Source organism: Aricia agestis, chromosome 6, assembly GCF_905147365.1.
Source record: "Aricia agestis chromosome 6, ilAriAges1.1, whole genome shotgun sequence".
NCBI lineage: Eukaryota > Metazoa > Arthropoda > Insecta > Lepidoptera > Lycaenidae > Aricia > Aricia agestis.
Window position 1 is genome coordinate 13,202,549 of NC_056411.1, and position 24,212 is coordinate 13,226,760.

A 24,212-nucleotide genomic window follows, 5' to 3' on the forward strand; every position below is an offset into this window, starting at 1 on the left:
GCAAGGGGAAAGGGAAGAAATCAAAGTCTTCCTCCCAGCCCCCGTCAATGCCCCAAACCCCGATTTCCGCCCGCCCGGCAGCCAGTACCGTCACCACCCCGGCCGCCGGGCCGAGTGCGCCTAGTAGTTTCCCCGCCACACCCAAAGCGGTAACTCTACAGACACCCAAGCCCAGACGAAGGCAATCCCAGCCCGCGTTAGATGGGAATTTCTCGCAGCTCCTTAACGAGGGCTGCGAATTCGTCAAAAAAGTCTGTACCGAGGTCCAACAAAGGGGCCCGGACACCCAGGCCATAATGGCATTATCGGCAGCCCTCCAGCTGCTGACCACAATAGTTTCCCAATGGAGCCGCTGAAAGTACTCCATTGGAATGCGAGGGGGGTGAAAGATAAGATAGCCCGTCTCCGTCTCACACTAAATTCCCACGACATAGACGTCGCACTAGTCAGCGAAACTCATCTCGCTCCTAAAATCCCGGTCAAAGTGCCGGGATACCATGTCTACCGCCTCGACTACATCACCGACCCACCGTCATGTTTACAACGGGGGCTAATGATTTGTGTGAGACGGAGAATCATTCACCAAATTCTTCCCGACACGAACACCGTGTCGTTTCAATCTTTGGGCATAGAAGTCCTGCACGAAGGGCGCCCCCTCTCCATTTACGCAGCCACAAGCCTCCCACTAGCAGGCTGAATGTCGCTGACATCCATCAGCTCTTGTCAAAAGAGCCAGCTGTCATCGCCGGCGACTTGAATTCCAAGCACCCGGATTGGAACTCTACCCGTACCTGCCCAAACGGTAGAGTTCTACACAGGGATGCCGAGGCTCACAATTACGAGATCCTAGGACCCGAGGTCCCAACCCGCTACCCTGAAGACACTAGGATGTCCCCGGAGGTCTTAGACATTGTAATATGTAAAGGCCTCCCGGGCGGAATCACGCAGGACGTCCTGCCAGACTGTCACCAGTCAGATCACCACCCGGTATTGTTACATCTCCACGGGTCCCCAACAACTCTACCAACTCTACCACGTAGACCGAGAACAGACTGGGAAAGGTTTACGGAGTATCTGCAAAACAATACCCCATCTTTCCCAGTCTCTACCCCTCAAGAGGTCGACGACCTGGCAGAGGCCCTTGACAATACTTTTCGTCTTGCCCGGGAACACAGTGAGATCCCAGTGCCCACAGGCGACTCAAATCCCAGACAGCCCCTCCCTCTGCGACTCAGAGCCCTCATTTCACGTAAGAGGGCCCTGAGGAGAGCGTGGCAGAATAATCGCTGCCCCTCTATCAAAAGAGAGGTCAATAGTCTGTCCGAGAAAATTAAGGCCGAACTCTCCCTCATTAACTCGGAAAGATGGAACCGAGTTATTGAGGAGGCAGCGGACAACTGGTCCTCCCTCCACAGGCTCTGTCGAAGCCTGCAGAACGCCCCGCCCCCTGTCAGACCCCTCTTCCATGAAGACGGCCAACTCCGATATAGAGCCCAAGACCGTGCTGACATCTTTGCCAGACATTTAGAGCGCCAGTTTACGCCCTTCCCTTCAGTGGATACCCAACACACCCAAATGGTAGAGGAAAAGGTGAGGGAGTTCAAGAACTCTACATTTCCGCCCACTACCGCCACAGTCTTTTCACCGACATCTGTTCGGAAAATACTAGCCCGTCTCCCCATAAAGAAGGCTCCCGGAGTGGATGCGTTTACTAACGCCCATCTCCGCCACCTACCGCACAAATCAGTAGCCGCCGTCACCCGCCTTTATAACGGCATCATGCGCTCCGGACACTTCCCAACCAGGTGGAAGACGGGGCTAGTAGTGATGATCCCCAAGCCCCAAAAAGACGTGAGGAGGGCCGACAGTTATCGGCCTATCACCCTCCTCCCATCAATCTCCAAGGCATTTGAAAAACTGTTTTTGGCTGATCTCCTCCCTCACCTACCCATACGCTCTGAGCAATTCGGCTTCCGATCCGAACTCAGTACCACCCACCAACTTATTCGGGTAATCCACGCCGTCACGGCCGCCCTTAATAAGAAGGAAGCGGTTTGCGCCGTCTTCCTTGATATGGAGAAGGCATTTGACAGGGTCTGGCACGATGGGCTGATAGCCAAGCTGCTGGACCAAGGCGTACCGCCCCACAAGGTCAGGATAGTGCACTCCTTCCTCACGGGCCGCTCCTTCGTCGTCCGAGTAGAGGATGCACTATCAGAACTCCACGCAATCCTAGCCGGAGTCCCCCAGGGAAGCTGCATTTCCCCCGACCTATACAGCTCATACGGAGCCGACATCCCGTGCCACCCGGCGACTCTATTGTCCCTGTACGCAGACGACACGGCCTACCTGGCCACATCCTTGAACCGCTGGCATGCGGCAATAAAGGTCCAGCGATCCCTAGACCTCCTCCCCTCTTGGCTGCAGAAATGGCGCCTATCAGCCAACCCAGCCAAAACACAGGCCATCTTGTTTCCGCCAGTCAAGAAACAACCATACCCTCCTCCGCTGACCCTAGATGGCGCCCACATTACATGGTCCAGCACGGCCAAATATCTGGGGGTGACCTTAGACAGTGGACTTAACATGGGTAAACAGGTCAAGGCGACGATCGCCTCCGCTAACGTGGCCCTAAAGCATCTAAGGCCAGTTATGGCTTCTCCTGCTCTCCCAACTTCCACAAGGCTCTCTATCTATAAGACCTACATCCGGTCGCGACTGACCTACGCCGCCCCGGCATGGTACCAACTTCTGTCTCCCACGCATAAACGCAAGCTTCAGCGTGCCCAAAACAAAAGTCTTCGCCTCGTAGCCGGGGCCCCCCGTTACGTCAGAAACGACGTCATAGCCCGCGATCTCAAGGTAGAGAGCCTTGAGAGCTTCATCGGCCGCTTGGCCTCCAAGCTTTTCGCTAAAGCCGACGCCTCCAGGCTGGAATCTCTTCAGGACCTGGCCCCTTGGCACGCTCGTCCTCCCGATAGGAGACAACTTCCAAGGAGTAATATTCCCCCAGAGACCCCGGAACCCAGCGTCGAATAGACAGAATAGGCTATTCTCTCGACTTAACCACTGGATACTCGGAAAAAATCTGTCAAAAATAGAAATCCAAAATCCAAAAAAAAAATGGCGCCAGGCCCCGCCCCTTTTTTACAAATAATATAATATTTTTACATCCAACCCACATTTTATGTTTCTGTAAAAAACATTAACAGCTATGTTAAATTTTCTATCTATCAAGCCATCATAATTATAGTATTTAGTCTGATTTAATATTCTTTTCACAGTATGTACTTTGAAAATTATTTTTCAGACCCTTTGATTACAAATTAAACAATATTTTGTTAAAATCTACACGACGGAACCCTAAATTAGACCCTTGTATCAACAACTCATCGAAACATCTTGAATTGTTTATAAAAACAGCCGTGATTTACGACCCAAAAAAACCGGTTTCGTATAACCCACAAGCAAACTTCGTCATTAGTGCTATATAAATAAAGTTCAAAATGGCGCGGCCGGCAGAAAATAGCCGTTATCTGTGAACTTTTGTTCTCAATTGTTTAGAAACGTAATGCATAATATTGATATAAATTGTCTTAGAGACATTGTGTAATAACTTGTATAAGCGTTTTACGTAATTAATTTACAAATATATGAAGCAAATCACGTCCAAATCACCAAAAACTAAACCAAATTTTCGAGTGTAACCTAAAAGTTTTTACGATGTATTTCTTTCAAATGATTATCTAAAATAATTAATTATTAGTAAATTTAGGTATTTTACTACTTACATTCGTTAAATCAATCCATTATTTCAAACAAATTACACAACACTGCAGAACACACACGAAAAATTTCACGATTTTCAAATGACTGAAAAATATTCGTCGACCACAGATTGTATAATATTTTGCATTCAGAATGTGGCAAATGTATCATAGATCGTAACTAACCCAACTTCTTCATACAAAAGTAGTCTCTAAATCAGCTAAATACGAAATATAATCGAATGAAGAGCGCGGCCCACTTGGGCCTTATGGTGCTTGACGGAATGGCGCTTGATATTTAGCGCGGCCCAAGTGGGCCTTATGGGGATTAAGGAGTTGGCTCCAATCCCCTAATTTTAATTTTAATTTAAATTTCCTAAATTCATTAGAACGCTAAATTTCCAATTTCAATCTTTCGTTTTTAACTTCGAAATTCGCTAGGACTCATAGATTAGGGCCCTAGCTTCGCAATTTTCTATAAAATTTTCGCACTTCTGCACCAATCCGAGCCACCGAAAACACCGATTATACGTCGCACTCCACACCAAGTAATACATCCTGCGTACCCCTGACTCTACCTGCTTGAATTATCGCCCCATGTCGCTGGCAGCCTCCGCTAGGCCTTCCCCGGGGCAACCGGGGATCTCACCTGGTGGGGTGGACCGCCGCGGCGACTCGGGCGGGCTGAGAAAGGCGGCAACGCAGGAAATAGAGGTGATCTTAGTCACCCAACCTAGGGACTCGTCCCGCCCCAATTCCGCCTCATCGTCATGAGGTGCGGCAGATCCCTCGGGCAGGGGGCTTAGCCCCGATCCCGAATTCCCATTTCTCCCCATGGGGGAAGTGAGAGACATCCCACGACCGGGCCGCGAATTCAGTCCGCGCGCGCATTCCATACCGACCTCGTCTCGCTGCCGGTCGCCGCCGTGCCGGTAATAATTGTAGTTTTGTGAAGATGGAAGCTCTGCAAACGCCATGAAGACCGTAGCCACGCTGCGAAGATCCCTCGCTCGACGTAGCCTCGATGTGAAGACGCGTAGTGTTGTTGCGAAGAATTCTTATTATGGCGGCTCTCGACATAGGCGAACGCGTTGGCCAACGCGTTCGCCTATGTCGAGAGCCGCCATTAGTCGACAGGGTTGCCAGATTGGGCGACAAGTAGCCAATTGGGCTATTTTGCGGTCCTCCGCGGCTACAAAAAATTTGGAATGGCGACTTATCGCCTGTTGGGCGACACGGTTTTTTACTTATCGCCTATTGGGCTACTGCCTACTATTGTATTTTCGTGAACGCGGCCATAATATCAACGAACGCAGCGATGCGTTGTCTATGCGCGGCCACTTTCACTCATAATCTGTGGTTCGCCGCGTGGGTGGCTGTTGAATATCATTCTGTTCAGGAGCAGAGAGAGCTCCGGTAGGAGTGTTAGTGTTCTGTGAGAGAGAGGCAGTAGATATCATAGATAATCTATACTAATATTATAAATGCGAAAGTATCTCTGTCTGTCTGTCTGTCTCGCTTTCACGCCAAAACTACCGAACCGATTGTAATGAAATTTTGTATACAGATAGTCTAAAGCCTGAGAAAGGACATAGGCTACTTTTTTACTGGAAAAAAGGGTTGTAAGAGGGTGAAAATAAGAAAATTTGTTCAAATTAAGTTAGTTCCAAAAATTCATACTAGATGGCGCCTTACGTCTCTTACATCGCACTAACGCTTGCCCAACATCTTTCTATAAGAGGTGGTATCATCGTGAATTTGAGTTTCGATTTTTTTCGTAAATACATAATTTTAAAATAAATACTATGAATTATAGATTTTCATTGCTAAATGTCACTTTTATAGTTGGGAAAAAAACCCCAAAAAATAAAGACAACTCGTTACCACTAATGCAAATTTACAAGTATCCAATTAAACCAAGAATCTTATGTTATATTATATATGCTTCTTGAATTAAACGAAGCAAGTCTCCTTAAAATATTGATAAAATTACATGTAAATACATAACTCTAATGTAATAGAACAGTAGCATATAATATTATTAATACGTTTTATTGACATTACGTTTAATTACCGTGTTTCTTTTTTATTGGGCTACTTTGGGCTATCTTTTTATCGCGAAGTGGCGATTTGATCGGTCTTTGATCTGGCAACCCTGTTAGTCGAGAGCCGCCATTAGAAAAATGCCTTTTTCAAGGCCGGTTCATGTCCGGTATTATTACACGGACAGCTGGTTCTCTTGTCATTGCGAACGTACGTTCTTTGCAGAGCGATTTTCTTCTGTGTTTCAACTTCTATAACGAACGTATACAAAGACGGCGTGCGTTCTTTTCAGAGCGCGTTGTTTTCTTTGTTTCAATCGGCGCACGAACGTAGGTACTGCTACACATTTATTAATAATTCAATACTCGCTGACAATAATTATGAAGCTTTTATACCATCTTTTAATGTCGTTAGAATAGGTATTGTGAGGGGTATACCAGTTGAATGGTCACCTGAGGAAATAATAAATAACATTTCTACACCTACCGGTAGTGGTAGAGTTGTAAAGGTCAGACGCTTAAATTATAAAACAATGGTGGAGGGTTCTCCTGTATGGAAACCGACTCAGTCAGTTGTTGTATACTTTGATGGTAGGGTTCTGCCAAAAAGAGTTTTTATTTGTTATAATTCACTACCAGTTGAGCTCTACATCTTTCCCACTATACAATGCTTCAAATGTTGTCGGTATGGACATACCAAAGCTCAGTGTAGGTCAAAATCACGGTGTATCAAGTGTGGTCAGGAACATGATATGGATTCTTGTAGCGTTAATGAGCATGAATATTTCTGTTGCTTATGTTCTGGCCATCATATGGCTAATAACAAAATATGCCCAGAGTTTAATAGGCAAAAATCTATAAAAATACACATGGCTGAACATTGTGTCTCTTATGCAGAGGCCAATAAAGAAATTCCTTCCTCATATAAATCTTATTCAGATACACTATCCACTCCTAAATTTAATTTATCTACTAATAATAATAATAGTTCATCTCTCATAAAAAAACTGTAGTTGCTAAGCCTCGTGCTCCTTATAGACCAATGAAAGGTTATGATAAAATTGTTCATAACAATGTGGTAAAAGAGTTTTCTTTTGATAATTTAGAAAAAAACAACACCAGTACATGAATACAATAAAGGTATACTTATTAAACAATCACAAGAATGAACTTTCTTCACTTACAGATGTAATATCATTATTACAAACCCACTCACAGAACAATAATATAACGTCCATCGTTGCCCCTTTAATACAATGTATAAGGTGAGGTGGGGTAAGACTATCACCGGGGCAAGAATAACACTTGCAATTATCTCGATATGTATAGCATATTTCCCAATGCCAGGATGTCGGTAAAACAGTTAAGTCGAAAAAGGTCTCAACTCAACTCTAACATGTCGCCGATACTCAACCATATTGCCAATATAACAAAATGAAATTACTCAGACGTTTTCAACTTTTCGGTAAGTTGTTGGGTCTCTACATGTGTGTACATTTTGCCAATAAAAAGTGAATAAATTGAAGTGTTCTGATGTTAAGTACCATAATATTAATATTCGCTTTTATAAGATTAGATTGATTTTCAGTAAAACAAACGAATAACTTGAATTTTCAACGAAACAAAAACATAACTTAAATACATTCAAGTGGGGTAAGACTATCAGTTTCCTTGGGGTAAGACAAACGTACGTTAGTCTTTCCCGAAATCAGATGTAATTAACCATTCAGTTAAGGTTTTGTTTTCATTTTGGGTACATAGATTATAAAGATCACAAAAGTGGCGATGTGAATGTGAAAGTCTGTCTCACAGTAATAAATATACAATTTTCATGCACTTTTTCCACTTGATTTATATATTTCATTACAATTTTAATGAAAGTATGTCTGTCTGTCTGTCTGTTACTCATTCACGCCAAAACCATTGAACCAATTTTGATGAAAAAAAACTTCGAGTGTATATTTTGCTCCGATCAATTTTTTTTTAATTGGCTGAAATAAAATTAAGGATAGATAAAGTCCATATAAACACAACGGTTCAGCCGTTGTGTTTATATTTGGACCAAGGGAAATATATATTTTTTTTATATACTTACAACGAGTTAACGGAATAACTGAAATTGAGAAAAGCATTTGTTCAGTTAGTAAAACTGAACAACTTTCCCAAATCCTCTTAAAAAAATTAACTTCTCCATACAAATTGTCTACTCGAACTTTTAATTTTATATGGAGAAGTATTTTTTTTTGTTTTAAAAAAAGAAAGCAAAGTTGATCAGTTTCATTAAATATAAAACGGTTTTTTTCAGTTTCGGTTATTTCATTAACACGTTGTATAAAGATTTATTTTAAATAAAACAAAGCAAAACGAATTAACACCCAAAGGTTTAAAACCTCTGTTTGCGATAGTATGTTAGTCTTACCCCAAATTGTTATAATAAAGAAATACTCCAAAACTGAACCTTATTCCAAGGTAATAGAATTAAAATTTTATTGAAAATATTTGAAGATATATTATTTTGTTTTGGAAAGTGCAGAAAGTCTTTATCTTATACAAAATTTTGCTACTGTTAGTCTTACCCCATTTCCTGGGGCAAGACTAGCAGTTTTAACTACTTACATTTTTTTAAATTATACAAGCCTAAAACACGTCAACTGGAATTTATTAATTATTTTATAAAAACATAAGTATTTGTCGTAAGTACGTCATTGTCAACTCAAAGATAGGCCAAACAGTTTAGTCAGAAAATTCGATTTATGCCGTCCAACAGCAAACTATGTTTGACTTACCCCACCTCACCTTAATTAATATTCTACAATATGGCCCAGATCATTCAGTGGAACGCTCGAAGTGTAGTTAATAAAAAAAGTGACATAGCTTATTTATTAAGAAATTATAATCCTTTTTTATTTTCTTTCTCAGAAACTTGGCTTAGGCCAAGTAATACTTTTAGATTTAAGAATTATAATACAATTAGAGAAGATAGGTTAGACGGCTATGGTGGTGTAGCCTTTCTCCTGGAGAAAAACTACCCTTTTAGCCTTATTGATATCCCTGTACATAGTTCAGAGCTATCTATTATAGCAATTAGTGTAAATAATATATGTTTTGTCTCTGTATATATTTCCCATGCCTCTATTAATATTTTAAATGAATTTAATAACATTTTAAGCTCTTTACCAAGACCTTTAATTATAACAGGTGACTTTAATTGTCATCACCAGTCATGGGGAAGCTCCATTACTAATAGTTATGGTAACAAGCTGCTAAGTGTTTTAGATCTGAATAATCTATGTGTTATAAATTCTGGTGAGCCCACAAGGCGCACTAGTCCAACAGAAGGCAAAAGCGTTGTTGATTTGACTATTTGCTCCCCACAGTTTGTAACACAATTAACATCTTTGGTTCTATCATCCACTTTTGGAAGCGATCACTTCCCCATATTAACTACCTCTCCTTTTGATAATTCTCAGGCTCCTATTCAAAATGTCAGATTATTTCCCAGGTATAACCTCAATAATGTCACCGATAAATGTTTGAAGAAATTCAGTAGTAAAGTTGATGTGAAACTGTCACAGATATTTCCAAATGAAGATGACTCTATTGATGCTCTCGTTTTTACAGATGTCTTGATAGAAAGTGCTAATGAAGTTGTTCCAATAAAAAATGAATCATCTTCCATCCCCAGCCCACCGTGGTGGGATAAAGAGTGTACGGAAGCTGTAAAAAGGAGAAAGAAGGCTGAAAGAATGTAGAGTACAAATATGTCTTTTGAAAATTACTGGACATTGAAAAACATTATAAGTAGCACCAAATTACTTTTCAAAAAGAAAAAATCTGAAAGTTGGCAAAAATTTTGCTCCTCTCTGTCCCCGAATTCTCCTCCAACTGTTGTTTGGCAAAATATTAGGAGGTTCAAATCTGCATACAATACTTCTCATTCTGTTTCTCTTCCTAGTTCTATTGCAAATGATTTTCTTGACAAGCTTGCTCCTCCTACAGTCAATCTTCCTAACCTATTTCATAACAATAGTAAATAGGTGAAAATGAAGAGTCTTCAGAATTAAATTCCTCCTTTACCTTACCTAACCCTCCTTAAATGTACTTTCGTATGTATCGGATTCCTCTCCTGGGCCTGATGGTATTTATTATTCATTTATTTCTCATCTAAACGAAAACAGTTTATCTTAGAATCATTAACTCAATTTTTGAATCTGGCAATATTCCATCAGAGTGGAAATGTCAACTAGTGCTACCCATTTTTAAACCAAACAAAGATCCTTCCCTCTCATCTTCATATCCTCCAATAGCCCTCTCGTCTGTTCTTCTAAAAATAATTGAACATTTAGTCAAAAACCGCCTGGAGTGGTTCGTTGAAAGTAACTGCCTGCTTTCTTCATCTCAATACGGTTTTCGGCGTAATAAAAGTACATATGACAACTTAAGTACTTTTACCACCGACATAAGATTAGCTTTCAGCGCAAATAAATTCGTTCTTTCGGCCTTTTTAGATCTTTCTAATGCATAATATGATAGTGTTATTATATCAATATTGAAACAGAAACTATAAGACGTCTAAAAATTCCTAAAAAAAATATTTCATTTATTATAAACCTGTTAACTGATAGATCTATTATTTTCTATAATAATGGCCGTAAATACATAAGAATATGTAACCAAAGGTTTACCACAAGGCTTAGTTTTGAGCCCTCTGTTATATGACATATATACTTATGATTTAGAATTGGCCATTGCAGAGTTGTTGGATGTTGATGTTTCGCAGTATGCGGGTGATCTGACCTTATATGTTGTTGGGAATAATGTTGATGATGCTTCCGCTAAGCTAACAAGAGCCTTGCATTTTCTTAAGCGTTGGTTGGACAACCACGGCCTAGATTTATCCCCAACTAAAAGTTCTATAGTTATTTTTAGTCGAATGCGCGTAACTCCTCAAGTTAGAGTATTTTTTGATAACATGATCATTTCACAAAAAAACCATCATAAATTTTTAGGTGTCATCCTGGATGAAAAGCTTTCCGGAATTCCTCATTGTGATTATGTTGTAAATAGATGCGAAAAAAATGTAAATATCATCAGATGTCTAGCCGGCGTATGGTGGGGTGCCCATCCATTTTATCTAAAATTAGTTTATAATGCTTTGATTCGCAGCATATTAGAATATGGCTCTTTCCTTTTGGAGCCTGGATGTGTATCAGGATTTAAATCTTTAGACAAAATCCAAAGTAAAGCCTCAGAATTATATGTGGAGCAATGAAATCTAGTCCAATCAACGCTTTACAGGTTGAATGTTGTCTTTCGATGCCTTCAGCTTTATGATCATCCTATTATTGCGAAGCTTCAAACGCTTTCCTATCATATTTCCGAAAATTCATACTGGTTAAATAAACAAAGCCCGTGTTTAATTGTGAGCTATTTTAAATTTAAATCTCTTACTGCACCTATTCATTCTTCTTCTAAATTACCGATTTTTTCTTCTTCTTATGGGGCTCTTGTGTCCGCTCCAAATATTCTGACCATTAATATAGAGAAGAACTCTTTGAGGGCCAATGAAAGATTTAATGATATAATTAATACACAATTTAAAGATCATCATGTTGATGTAGGTGAAAAATTAAACTCCCTCCCGAATGTACCGTATTCTCTGGAGAATGCTTAGGGATCTTAAAAGCTTTAGAATATATTTTATTAGCCAAACTTAAAAAATCTATACTTAATTTTTACAGACTCTCTAAGTTCTATTCAAGCTCTTAACAAGAATCCATTTGAAATTAAACAACAACATCCTGTTATATTCGATATAATAGACAGTTAATAACAGATGTTACCAAGAAAGGTACTTCAGTTTCATTTGCTTGGATCCCTAGTCTTTGTGGAATAGAAGGAAACGTTAGAGCGGATTCTCTTGCCAATGATGCACTAACGTGTGGTGACTTAAATCCATACAAAATCTACTACCCTGATTTATTAACTTTACCAAAAATTCATTTAGAGACGTCATGGAAATCGTCATTTGATCAAAGTCATAAACAAAAAGGAGCACATTTCTATAGTATTCAATCCGAAATTGTATCAAAACCATGGTTTTATAGTATGAATTTCATTAGAAAATGTAGTAGTATCATATCACGATTAAGACTTGGCCACACTTGCTCGCCAGACCATCTTGCTAGACTTAATATAATAATTAACAATCCCCTTGTGCCTTGTGGTGCTGAGGTTGGGGATGTCAACCATATATTCTTTTCTTGTCCTCTTTACAACCGTTCCCGTTTCCTTGATTCATTGTTAAAGAATAACATTCCTTTTCCTACTTCAGTTATTTGTTTATTGCATTCTAGAAAATATATTATGTATCAAATATTAGCTGATTTTATATTACATAATAATATTGAGATTTGATATTTCTATATTTAATTTTAAGTATTCTTTTGTAAATATATATTTTTTCCTGATCCTGTCCTGAATTCCTTTTTCCAAATTCCTCGTTTTTCGTAATAATTTAATTTTTACATTGTTTTTCCCGTTCGTCATTGGCAAGTGCATGCCATTAAAAAAAAGATACTCACATCTGTCACCTGTCACGATTTACGAAGGGCACCAAAGAGAACAAAGTAGTCTGTGAAAGAGAATGTCATGTACACGAATATATACAACTCGGGCGAATTAACATGACACCTGGTTCAATTGACGTTTCTCTTAAGTACTGAGTGCAAAAAAAGTTTTTTTATTTTAAGTTATTTCAAAAAAAATTACGTTACCGGAACTAGTTATTTTTATAGGGCTACACTAAGTTTAAGTTCCCCAGCAGGAATACGAGGTTTATGGATGCGTCCGATAATTTGTATCTAGCTTCATATTAATATATTCCGTGAGTAGCTAATTCATACCACAGACGCACGGCAATGTTCAAACGTTAATACGAATAACAAAAACTTAACAAATTTAACGTTCAAACGTAACAACTAACAAATAACACAACAAAACTCAACAAAAATCCAAAAACAATAACCATTAACTACTAGTAAATAACTCCGAAACGCAAACTCAATAACACACGTGTAACGGTAACAGATATAATATGCTAACGCTACTGGACGCGTACGACGAGAGCGGGGTGCTGCGCGGGGAAGCGAGGGAGGGGTAAAATTTAAGCCAGGTGTCAAGTTAACTCGCCCGAGTTGTACTAGTAATCTGTGTCATGTATGTACTATGAGGGCACGAGATTTGTGTGAATTGCAAAAAGTGCTAAATTAAATCATAAATTAAAACTCGTACTACTCGTATTCACCAATTAAAATATTAGTTTTAAATATTACTTTCTTAAATATTAACTGCCCATCGCGGCATTGTTAGCAGCAAATAGTAAGGTCTGCAAAAAATAATTATTGTGATTTGTGAGGTGAATAATGGCTGAAGCTGAAGAAAATGTTTTTCTTTTCGTTCCAAATATAATAGGTAATAACTAAGTAACGTTTATTTATTGTTTGTTTTGTAATATTAAAATAATTTTCCTTTAAAAATTAGAATCTTATGCTTTTAGGTTTTGCGAGAGTGATTTTGGCCATTATTGCGTTTTATTTTATGCCGACAAATTGTGTATTGGCATGTACCTGCTACATTGTATCAGCTCTACTAGATGCAGTAGACGGACACGCAGCGAGACATTTCAACCAAAGTAAGTAACACTCAGAAAACAAATTCACATTTACGAAATGAATAATAATTGTTAAGTAATTATTATAATTTTTAGGTACCAAATTTGGAGCAATGCTTGATCAGCTCACCGATAGAGCGGGCACAGCAGGTCTGATGATGACTCTGGCGACCTTCTACCCTCACTATACTTTCTGGTTCCAAATATCTATGATAATTGATGTGACATGCCACTGGTTCTATTTGCATACAGTCACACTGCAGGGTAAAAAGTCACACAAGTTCATTGACATGTCGGAAAATCCAATAATGCATGTTTATTACACAAATAAAACTGTATTATTCCTCATGTGCGCGGGCAATGAAGCATTCTATGCTGCCCTGTATGTAATGAACTTTTTTACGGGACCTACAGGTGAGAAATTCCTAACCAAATAGGTACTTAATAACTTTTGTAATTGTTAGCTAGAAACAATATTTATACGATAATTTTATACTTTTTTTCAGTTCTTGGTGTTGGATTGTTTAAGTTAATAGCAATTTTGACTATGCCGGTTGCCGTCATAAAGGCAGGAATCTCTGTCATCCATGGTATTGTTGCATCCATGAATATTGCTATCATTGATGTTAATGAGCGCGCTGCAGAACGAGCCTCTAAACAGGAGTAAAACATCCCCTAATAAGTAATAAGCTAAGCTAAGACTAGACAACTGAAAACCATAAAAATTGCCACTTGGCATTAGTGTTAAAATGTTAACCTTCCTTTTGTGTTTGTCTTGTATAAGTAACTAGTTGTATGACACTTACAGTTCTTTATCGGAGGGTGTATTTTTAATGATAAGAGTAGTAACAAGCATCTGTTATTACATAATATATTATATTCATTTTTTTATTTGTAATTTGGCATACTATTTAAATTTCTATAGAAAAATTACAATATAACATAAAGTTTATATATGCCAATAATTATAACAAGAGGCTGCATTTAATTTTATTGTATTTGTGTATTTGATCGTATTACTCAATTTTATCTAATCTTGCTTGGGGGTGATGGGTAGGTATAATTGAAAGCTTATATCTTTAAACGAGCAATTCTTGTATATATATATATATATATATATATATATATATATATATATATATATATATATATATAGCAAATAATCAGCTCCAACGAAATTTCATGAAATTTAGTATATAGGGGGTTTCGGGGGCGATAAATCGATCTAGCTTGGAACCATTTTTATTCGTGTTTTATCGATAATCGATAAACTGAAAAATATGACTCTTCCTGACAACTATTGGCGAATAATAATACTATTTTGTGAACAACTAATTACTTTAACGACACAACAACAGCTAAAGCTATTCCAGCAGATGGTGTTGGTAACATGAAGTCAATGAGTGTTTGCTATACCGAGCAAAGCTCGGTCATCCAGGTACTATTATATAATGAGAGACCAAAACAGATTTCAACCTTTAGTCCATAGACTTATCTCCCTAATTGAATGCACTAATTGCACATTCAAAATTTGAATTAACATTTTATGTCATTAAATGTGTTGTGTTTCCTACTAAAAGTACCAAAGTAGTTGTAGAAAATACAAGCTAGTAGTTATTATTTTGAGTGTTAGGTGAAAAATATAATAAATTTTGTTATCTCAGTATTTGTGTAAAGTAAAATAAAATTCGTTAAAAAAAACAACTCATGTAATATATAAGCAACAGTTAACTGTATTGAAATGTTGTCATTAAATATAAATAAAAGAATAATCAATGTTTACAAAAAATAACAAGCTTTTATAAATATCAAATACTGCCAGACCCAACAATAGGCAATTATTTTTTAAGACAATATATGTGATAGAAAATTGATTTTGTATTCTTGTAGGCAACCTGAAAATCCAAAAACAACTTCATCATAGATATTATGAAGAGTTTAGCTCCTCTGTTATGATAATAATGTTGCAATGACAGAAGCCAAATATTTAACATTCCAATATCTCGAAGCATTTCAAAAGAAACAAATCTCACTATTTTTATAAAATATTGGTTGAAAAAATAATTTTATTTCTAGTCATGATATTTATACAACTTTATTTAGTTACTAGTATTTTATGTTGTTAACTCATCAGTCATCAGTTAATGCTGTACTATGTCTAGCTACTTACATTGATACGTATTTAAATGTTATATAATTTATTGTACCATGTTCCTGAAGTATATATTATTATGTATTAGTACAGCTATCCCCAAACCTCGGTCCGCGGGCCGCATGCGGCCCGCCGCGCCGGAACTTTATCTGTGGCCCGCGTGGTGTTAAACCATTTTGAAATTCACGCACACCGGCAAAATAATGTAAGGTCGTCGTTAAAGTCGTGAATTTTTCTTCCACTTTTAAATCGTTAATTTTGAAGAACGTTATTTTTTAACCCTAAAAATCTTCGTTACAGCCCGCAACACCAAGATCAAATCACGTTTGTGGCCCGTGTGGAAAAAAAGGTTGGGGACCACTGTATTAGTACAATTAGGTATTTTTGCGATTGTTATCTCTATTTAACATAAATAAATGGTTGATATGTGTACTAAATGAGTTTATTTCAACACCTATTACAGACAGTACAGTACGAATAAATTGAGAGCACTGTCAAGGTAATAATTCCTAGGTACCGTACCGAAATGAAATAATAAATATAGCTGCGGTTGTACCATAAAGTTAATTACCTATGTACCTAGCGGAATAGAGCAACAATCTCGAGCTGTCAAACGAAACCGAAATTTATATACGTCTGTGTGTAAAAATTTGTTTACTTATACAAGCATCTTTCTTAAGACACGCACGCGTCGGAAGACCGCCGCGGGCGAGCGGGCACCCGTCGCGTGCGCCCATCTCATTTAGCGCTGCTAGTATAATTTTTATGTCGAGCGTGTACAGTAATTGTGTTAAGTAGATTACCATGGATTATTTACTAATTTATTATTTGGAGAAAAGATGTCAACGGAAACAACGTCGATCGTGTGCCTGCGCGTGTGACAGTCCGTCGCCTGCGTCCGCGCTCCGTCGCACGCGCCTTCGCTGCCTATACTATTTTTCATAAACACGCACCCGCCCGCGTGCGCCCGCGCGAGTTTTATCGTTGGCCCTTAGATCAGCCTTTCCCAAAGGGGGCGATAACGCCCCCTTGTGGGCGCTGAAGGTCTAAAGGGTGTGGGATCCAGAAAAAAAAATAGGGGCTTGTGGATGATTTGTAATTTAATTTTATCTGGATGCATTTTAATTTGAAACTATGGGGGGCGCCCCACTGTTGTCCCAATTTCGACGCTAAAGTAGATATAGTTTTTCTCAAAGTGGGCATTAGACAAAAAAGTTTGGGATATAGATACTCAAGTAAATTAAATTATAAAAATAATACAGCCTCTTAGGTTTTTCGACATTTTATCTTTATTATCAACATGATACAGCCGTTATAGTTTTAGATTCATTCTATATTTTATATTATAATAAAAATATTAACAAATTATTTATCTTACATCCACCGGAAAATGTACAGTTATTATTGTAATACAGTACACCTTACAAAATACAATAAATATACTTCCGTTATCGACACCACAGCCTGTATGACCAGGTAGGCGTGAAAACATTTTTATTGTTCATTTAATGACTGATCTAATCAATTGGCCATTAATATAAACACAATACTTGAGTACTTCATTTGTCTATGTGTGGATATATTTTGCCAGGACCTTACACAATGTCAGTGTAAGCTTATCGACCGAGAAGTAATGATTGATGTTAGTAGTAGCCTTATAAAGGTTTATTTCAACTTAGTAAGATAAAACAATTTCAAATACATGCATTCAAAAAGGTATTTATATACACAACTTATTATTCTACACTCACAAATTTTATTACAATTTTATTTACCAGATGTAGAATAATATATTGAATAAAATGTATAAATGTAGTATGTATTTTAATGCCCAGTTATAAAATATACTTCTAGAAGCCTAATAAAATAATTTAAAAACATTAAGTTTCGAACACAAAGTCAAAATATAATGAACAAAAAAAAAACAATTAAGTACCTATCTTAAAACTTTTTTTTCTGAAAAAAAATTTTTTTTCCTCAAGAACATTTCATATTTACCTACACGGAATGAATACACTATAAGCGACTTAACAGAGTTAGTAAAAAACACAGCACGATTTTTAGAAACATATACAGTATAATCTATTAAAAAACATCCAATTTTATCAACTGATACACAATATAACATTTTAAATAATCCTATTTTACGTTTACAAGCCGCGTTAGGCATGGACGTCGTTTAGCCAAAAGATTCATCCGAGTCTGTAGCGGATTTTACTAATAATTTTAGGCTGTTTTCAAATTAACATAATCTTTCACACATCATAATAAATCAATTGATGTACTATCAGGGAAGTTGATTCATTCCTAAGCAGATGGGGGCCTACGTAGCTTGGTCGCGTTACGTCAAACCCAGCCGGCAGATCACAATTAACATTGAATTGACATGATCCAACCAAATGACGTCGGTCTGTCAACTGTCTAGGAATCAATTTCCTCGATGGTACATAAAACAAATTATAATGATGAAGTATAAGTACTGTACAATTATCGATAACCCACACCCAGGAACAATGTGTTTAAAATAAGTTAAAATTATGTTTAGAAACATCATGCACAGCTATAACAGTGCGGCCATCCTGGTAATAGCCCTTAACAATTATGATTTTTAACCGATTACCATTTAGACCATATGAATAATAAAAACTAAGGAAAGTTTTACTCCAAATCGAGTAATAATTACTGTGTGGACCGCAAAACTCACAGCTCGGAGGCTCGCATCGAGTCGGCTCGCATTGATGGAATGAAATATTATGTGGATTTAGAATAAAACTATCGAGCAATGCTGAATGTGTGGACGAAAGCCAGAGCCGCGGGTTTTGCTCGTCGTTATTGCTCGATCGAGCAAAACCGTATGTGACTACTTAGCGAGTTACGTTTCCTTAGTTTTTATTATTCGTAGATTAGACCTGTATGTATGTAATAATTCCAAAACTGCCCAGTTTTCGCATATTATGTATATCAAGGTGTCAACAAAATGTGCCCAAAAGAGTTATACAGTATTTATTTTTTCCTCCTCCGGAACTACAAGTCCGATTTAAGTATTTTTTGTTGTACATACTTGGTACTGTTCAACTAATGGAATACTGCATGTGTCATCAAAATCGTTTCAGTAGTTTTTAGATAGGGATTTTTAATTCTCAATTAGATACGTGAAATTTTGAAGTTGGTATTTTTAATATAAGTACTATTATTTAAAATAACTCATTTTCATTTAAATAAAAAAACACTTAATATTGTTGAGGACCATTTCCAGGATGATCGTGCTGTAACTTTTTAACTTACAAAATTAGTAGTACATATTATTCGATTTAAACTTGCGCAGATTTGTATGATTGACTTGCTTCTGTATTACAAGTTCCAATTTTTCTTTTGTAAATTGTTGTGTTTATTGCTTTACCAACTTTTATTTTTGATAATAATACTCGTAACCTGTAACGTAAGAATTATTGCTATTGATGCACCAGTAATGTTATATTTTGTTTTTATATTCCAAATATAATGGTATGTACATTTTACGTAATAATTTCAAATTTAAATGTAGAAAGTTTTTAAATAAGTAATGTTTATACAAAGTGACAGAGGGGTTTCGAAATGTTTTATATTTTTTTAAATAACAACTAAAGTTATATAAAATTTTAAGGATATGGGAAGGAAAAATATAGTTAACATAATAATAACTATATCATATTATAATTAATATAAACAAAAAGTACTATCATGTGATATTACTACATTAGAATTACAATCCTTGCACTTAATAAGGGCACTTTTGCTTAATCTGTACAAGGTATCAAAAGTACCCTCCTTTTTAAGTGTTAATTAAAAAGTGAAATGCAAGAACTATAACAGGCACTTGCAAGCAAGAAAGAAGTAGTTAATGTAACTATATAATTTTTAGGTTCATTCTGCTACAAGGATGTAATGGAACGGGGATCAAAATCATAATATAATGCATATTACAAGTTTAGCGCGTCATGTCTTGTCAATTTTTTAAATCATACTGTTACTCTCATTCTCCCACTCAAACACTCACAATTAACACCGATAGCAATAGTCAAAACAGGCCCGACGACGCCGCCCGGCGCCGATCACAATGATGCTTTAATAAAAACCCAAAACGTCGGTATCGACCCTCGGAAACGAGCAGGAAGCTTCAAAATTAGCAGCCCTATCTCGACTACAGACACTTAGAAAACTAATCGAATATTTTCAATGTAAGTAACATATAAAAATAACAACGTACTAAAAAATTTATGAATTATAGTTTATAGTTTACATGAATACTGTGTACAATACATATTCATAAGTTGTGCACCCATAAAAAATATATCCTCAAATGTATTTCGTCGTGTCGTCAGGCGTCAATAGAAATGGTGGTTATAAAACTTTAAAATGGAAATACATTTCGTGGCGACTCTTCGCCTCTCAGGCGCCGCACAGATCTAATTTAATTTCATCGGAAGCGAATAGAAGTCGACGAAGGTTAAGAAGATTAAAAGCAACGTTCCCGCCGGTGACGAATTAAAACAAGACCAAACGACCACCTCGCATTCGCTAGTCCCGTAGATTCGGACGAAAGAGTTTTTTAAAAATGTATCGAACCGAGCGAAACCTACGGGCATCGCGCTCCGGGGCCGGGGGTCGCAGCGCGCTAGAATATGTCGGGGCAGGCGCTCCAGTCCTGCTTGCGCTTGCACTCCCAGTAGCGGTGCGTGTAGAGGTGGCGCAGGTGCGGCGCGGGGGGCGCGGCCTGGCGGGCGAACCAGGCGGGGCGGGGCGGCGCGGGGGGCGGGGCGCCGCGCGCGGCCGCGGATTCGGCGTCGGCTTCGAGCGCGCGACGCACGGCGCGCTGCTTCTCCTCGAGGCGGAGCTTCTCGGTGTTGGCCTCGTCCCAGAGCCCCTCCTCCATGAGGCGCTGGTCGGGGCGACGGCGCGAGTCGGTGGGCGCGACGTCGGGCTCGGGCTCGTTGAGCTGGGCGGCGAGCAGCGTGAAATTGTACCACTTGTCGGAATCGGGCGGCGCCGGCACGCGCTCCCACGCCACGCTGAACTTGCCGGTCTTGCACACCGTGTTGTCCGCCGACGCCGACGTCACCGGCGCCAGCTCCACGCGGCTGTCCCAGTGACCCTGCACCACGTACCGCGGCTGAAATACGACACAACGTTGGTCACGCATACCTAAATTATTTAAAAGTAATTGCAGTGTGTTATAAGAGCTAAGTGTTGTAAAGGTAATCTAACACCTTTTATCTTGCATCGATTATTATGTAGGGCTTGTCTAGCTTAAAATGACGCGCCCCTTCCTTGTATTCACAGTACAAAATTTTTCATTTATATCAACTAGTGAAGTGGTGGGGCGCGTCTTTTCAAATTAGACAAGCTCTAAAGTCTAACACATATTAGATCTTATAACCAAAACATAAATTTTCCTTTTACAATGTATTTTTGTCATTTACATCTTCCACGCCTTACACTATTTGTATCGAGCCTGAATATTATAACCCTAAAACTCACCACGCCCTGGGGGTCCTTGATGACGCCTGTGACCTTGCGCTGCGTGTCCTTGCTGAAGTATCCGTAGGGCAGGTACTTGAGGTGGGCGACGTAGCCGGCAGCGGGCCCCGCCTCGCCCACTATCTCCATGTCGCCGTGGTTGTCCACCCACAGCTTGCCGACTATTATGTTGTGCACCGTCGTCGTTACCTAGTAGTTTAGTTATTAACATTACGTACTCCACGGGTACAAACTTCTTTCTTAAAATCTTATGTAATCAAGGACTTAAAGCATATTTATACCCATCAAAATCTTAAGCGTGATAAGCCAATCTATATATATAAAACTCAAAGGTGACTGACTGATTGACATAGTGATCTATCAACGCACAGCCCAAACCACTGGACGGATCAGGCTGAAATTTGGCATGCAGGTAGATGTTATAACATAGGCATCCGCTAAGAAAGGATTTTGATAAATTCCAACCCCAAGGGGTTCAAATAGGGGATGAAAGTTTGTATATAATAATACTTCTTAACGCGAGCGAAGCCGCGGGCAAAAGCTCGTTGACAGATATATCACATATTATAGAAACACTTTCGCATTTATAATAATTATGGATGTTAAAGCCAGGGACGGCTATAAAGGCTCCTGCTCCACCTGTCCGTTAACGTTAACTTAATGCCAAACTGCGCGTCGCTCAATGCATTAACATTTAACATTGCGCGTTGGCTACATTTAGGCATTAACGCTACAAAAATTTAGGCATTGGGGCATTTTCAAAAAAATGTATACCCCTGGTTTTTACCTTGTCCCTTGACTTCGCTACAGATTATTTGTAAAAAATTACAAACTAACATTTTGTAATTTTAATGTAGGAGCAAAAACGAGTTTTTTTTTATTAAAATACATACACGTTTGTATAAAATTTTATTTAGTATGAGATTTATAAGGGTTTTTAAGTACCGAAAACTATTAAATTCACCTGTCCCCTTCCCAGAAGTTGTAAAAAAATCTTTAATAACTATTTTTTTTCTTAAAGTAAGTTGCTTAAAAAACATATTTTAGATTCCTAAATATTTAATGTATCAATTGAATGTGTTGTTATTGAAAAATCTAACATAATTTAACTACAAATTAATTAAAATTATAATAATGAAAAAACAACCCGACCGGAATGTTCTGTTTAGTGACCGTTTTTTTTAGTTTTATAAACATACTACAAAAATATTTTCGGCACTAAATGATAGCACTATATTTCATTGTACATCGAGAAACTCCAATTTGAATTTAGTAGTTAAAAATCTGCTACAAGACGCGGACGCAGGTTGGACGGTTCTTCAGGAACGGTTTCTTTGTTCAGATAAGTTACCATATTTTGTTAGAATTATTATACTTTCTCCAACTATTATTACTGTTGACACGTTGCAAAATTAGCTTAGTATTTAGTATAAAAAATGAAATTGTGATAACTATTATCGGTTATTTACAAACACTTTAAAAGTAAAAGAAAGTAATATTATGTGACTTCCGATTTGCGACTTTTCGTATGGTCACCTATAATGGAACGGACAAGTCACAACAGGCGGAAAGCATAAGGCTTAGTTCACATTTCAAATAAATTATTTTTTTATTCACAGATTTTATTAAGAAAATTGGAAATTTTTAAACTGGTACGATTAACGTACAAATATATTTTTTATTACTTATGTGTTAAAATGACGCCGCGTTAAAGTAAAAAACCGTTTTGGATATGTTTTAGATTGCTAGTTTTCTATGAAAGTCCGGCCCGGCCTCTCACAGAAAACAAGCAATGGCACAGCAAAAAATGGAAAGGGCGTAAGCGACAAAATAGTTTTGTCGTGTAATTTAAAAACCATAAATACATTTTATATAAGCTATGGGAAAATTAAAGTGTATGCTTGAACCAATCCATGTACATTTTTGGAAGCTTAAATCACTCTCCTCTGTTGGAAAAATAGGAATCCCTTTTTTTACACAGGTCTTTTTGATTGAATATTCTGTGTTATAAAAGTTGACCAATCGTGTTATGCTATGGGTAATTCTAAGACAAAGACATGATGAATACTGACAATAAACTTTAATTTCTTAGCTTTAGTCATTGCTGAGAAAAATCGATATCGCTACAGCCAAAATATCAAGGCGTCGCCTTTACTTAAAAATAACAAATATACTATTTAAAATTTAAGTACCTAAAAGTTTTATTTTTTAAATAATTTTGATTTTATTTCCACTGCTTTTCTATCAGTAAAGTTGAAAATAATTTTGTTTCATTGATATTTGCACATCGGATGTCTAGTAAGACATAACTAGACATCGGATTATATGCATTTGCATATGCAAGTATACAAAATATAATGCCACTTTTTAGGCGATAACGTGCATATTTTGCCAATTTTTCGTTGATAGTGCATATTTCGGTAGTTTAACTTCCATGGGCATTAAGATTGCTGGAAAATGTTGGTAGAAAATTATTTTTGGCGTATAATAAATAAATAAAAAGTCTTTATTTCAAGAAATTAAAAATCCTGGATTTTATGAAATTATGAAAATTGGCGCTTTTATTAATGTCACTACCGGAAAAGTCTTCAAAAAAATAATAAATTTTAATATTAAGTGACTTTTGATTGTGCATATTTCGACCATTTTTCGTGCATATTTGCATGCATATTTCGGCACTTTGATCGTGCATATAATCCGATGTCTAATAATAACTTAGGAATTCGTAGACATGTGAACACAACTTTATGATTATGAGATGTTCGTCCCTCTTATTAATTAAGTTAAATCTATGAAATCAAAGAATTTTTTACTTTTATAAGTAGTGCAACAATAAAAATGTTTAAATAAAAGGTTTTTGTGTTATAAAAACTTCTTTAAATATGTTAAATATTACTTATGTAAAAAAATGAAAAATAACCTAACGGATAGGTCACAGAGTCACACTATGGATTAAAAATAATTGCTACTCTTGTTGATCCTTGAAATTATCTATATTTTTTTTAATAAACAATTAAATATGCATTTCACTACATTAAATAAATAAGGAAATCCATTTATTG

At 37.6% G+C, this 24,212-nt stretch overlaps 2 protein-coding genes across 3 annotated transcripts in view; one reads left to right on the forward strand and one right to left on the reverse strand.

Moving 5' to 3' along the window:
• Positions 1-13,045: 13,045 nt before the first annotated feature.
• On the forward strand, positions 13,046-14,384 carry LOC121727976 (CDP-diacylglycerol--inositol 3-phosphatidyltransferase). The gene is made up of 4 exons (XM_042116062.1): positions 13,046-13,282; positions 13,368-13,502; positions 13,578-13,895; positions 13,988-14,384. Exons 1-4 carry the CDS (start codon positions 13,234-13,236, stop codon positions 14,146-14,148), a joined length of 663 nt encoding a protein of 220 aa, XP_041971996.1. The 5' UTR covers positions 13,046-13,233; the 3' UTR covers positions 14,149-14,384.
• Positions 14,385-19,292: 4,908 nt separating this feature from the next.
• LOC121727661 (oxysterol-binding protein 1) overlaps positions 19,293-24,212 on the reverse strand; it is a 43,674-nt gene continuing 38,754 nt past the window's right edge. For both annotated transcript variants that reach the window (XM_042115624.1, XM_042115623.1), the window contains exons 12-13: positions 21,151-21,339; positions 19,293-20,782 (exon numbers count right to left, since the gene is read on the reverse strand). In XM_042115624.1, the coding sequence (XP_041971558.1) occupies positions 20,288-20,782; positions 21,151-21,339 (684 nt within the window). In that variant the 3' untranslated portion in view covers positions 19,293-20,287. The remainder of the gene's footprint in view (positions 20,783-21,150; positions 21,340-24,212) is intronic.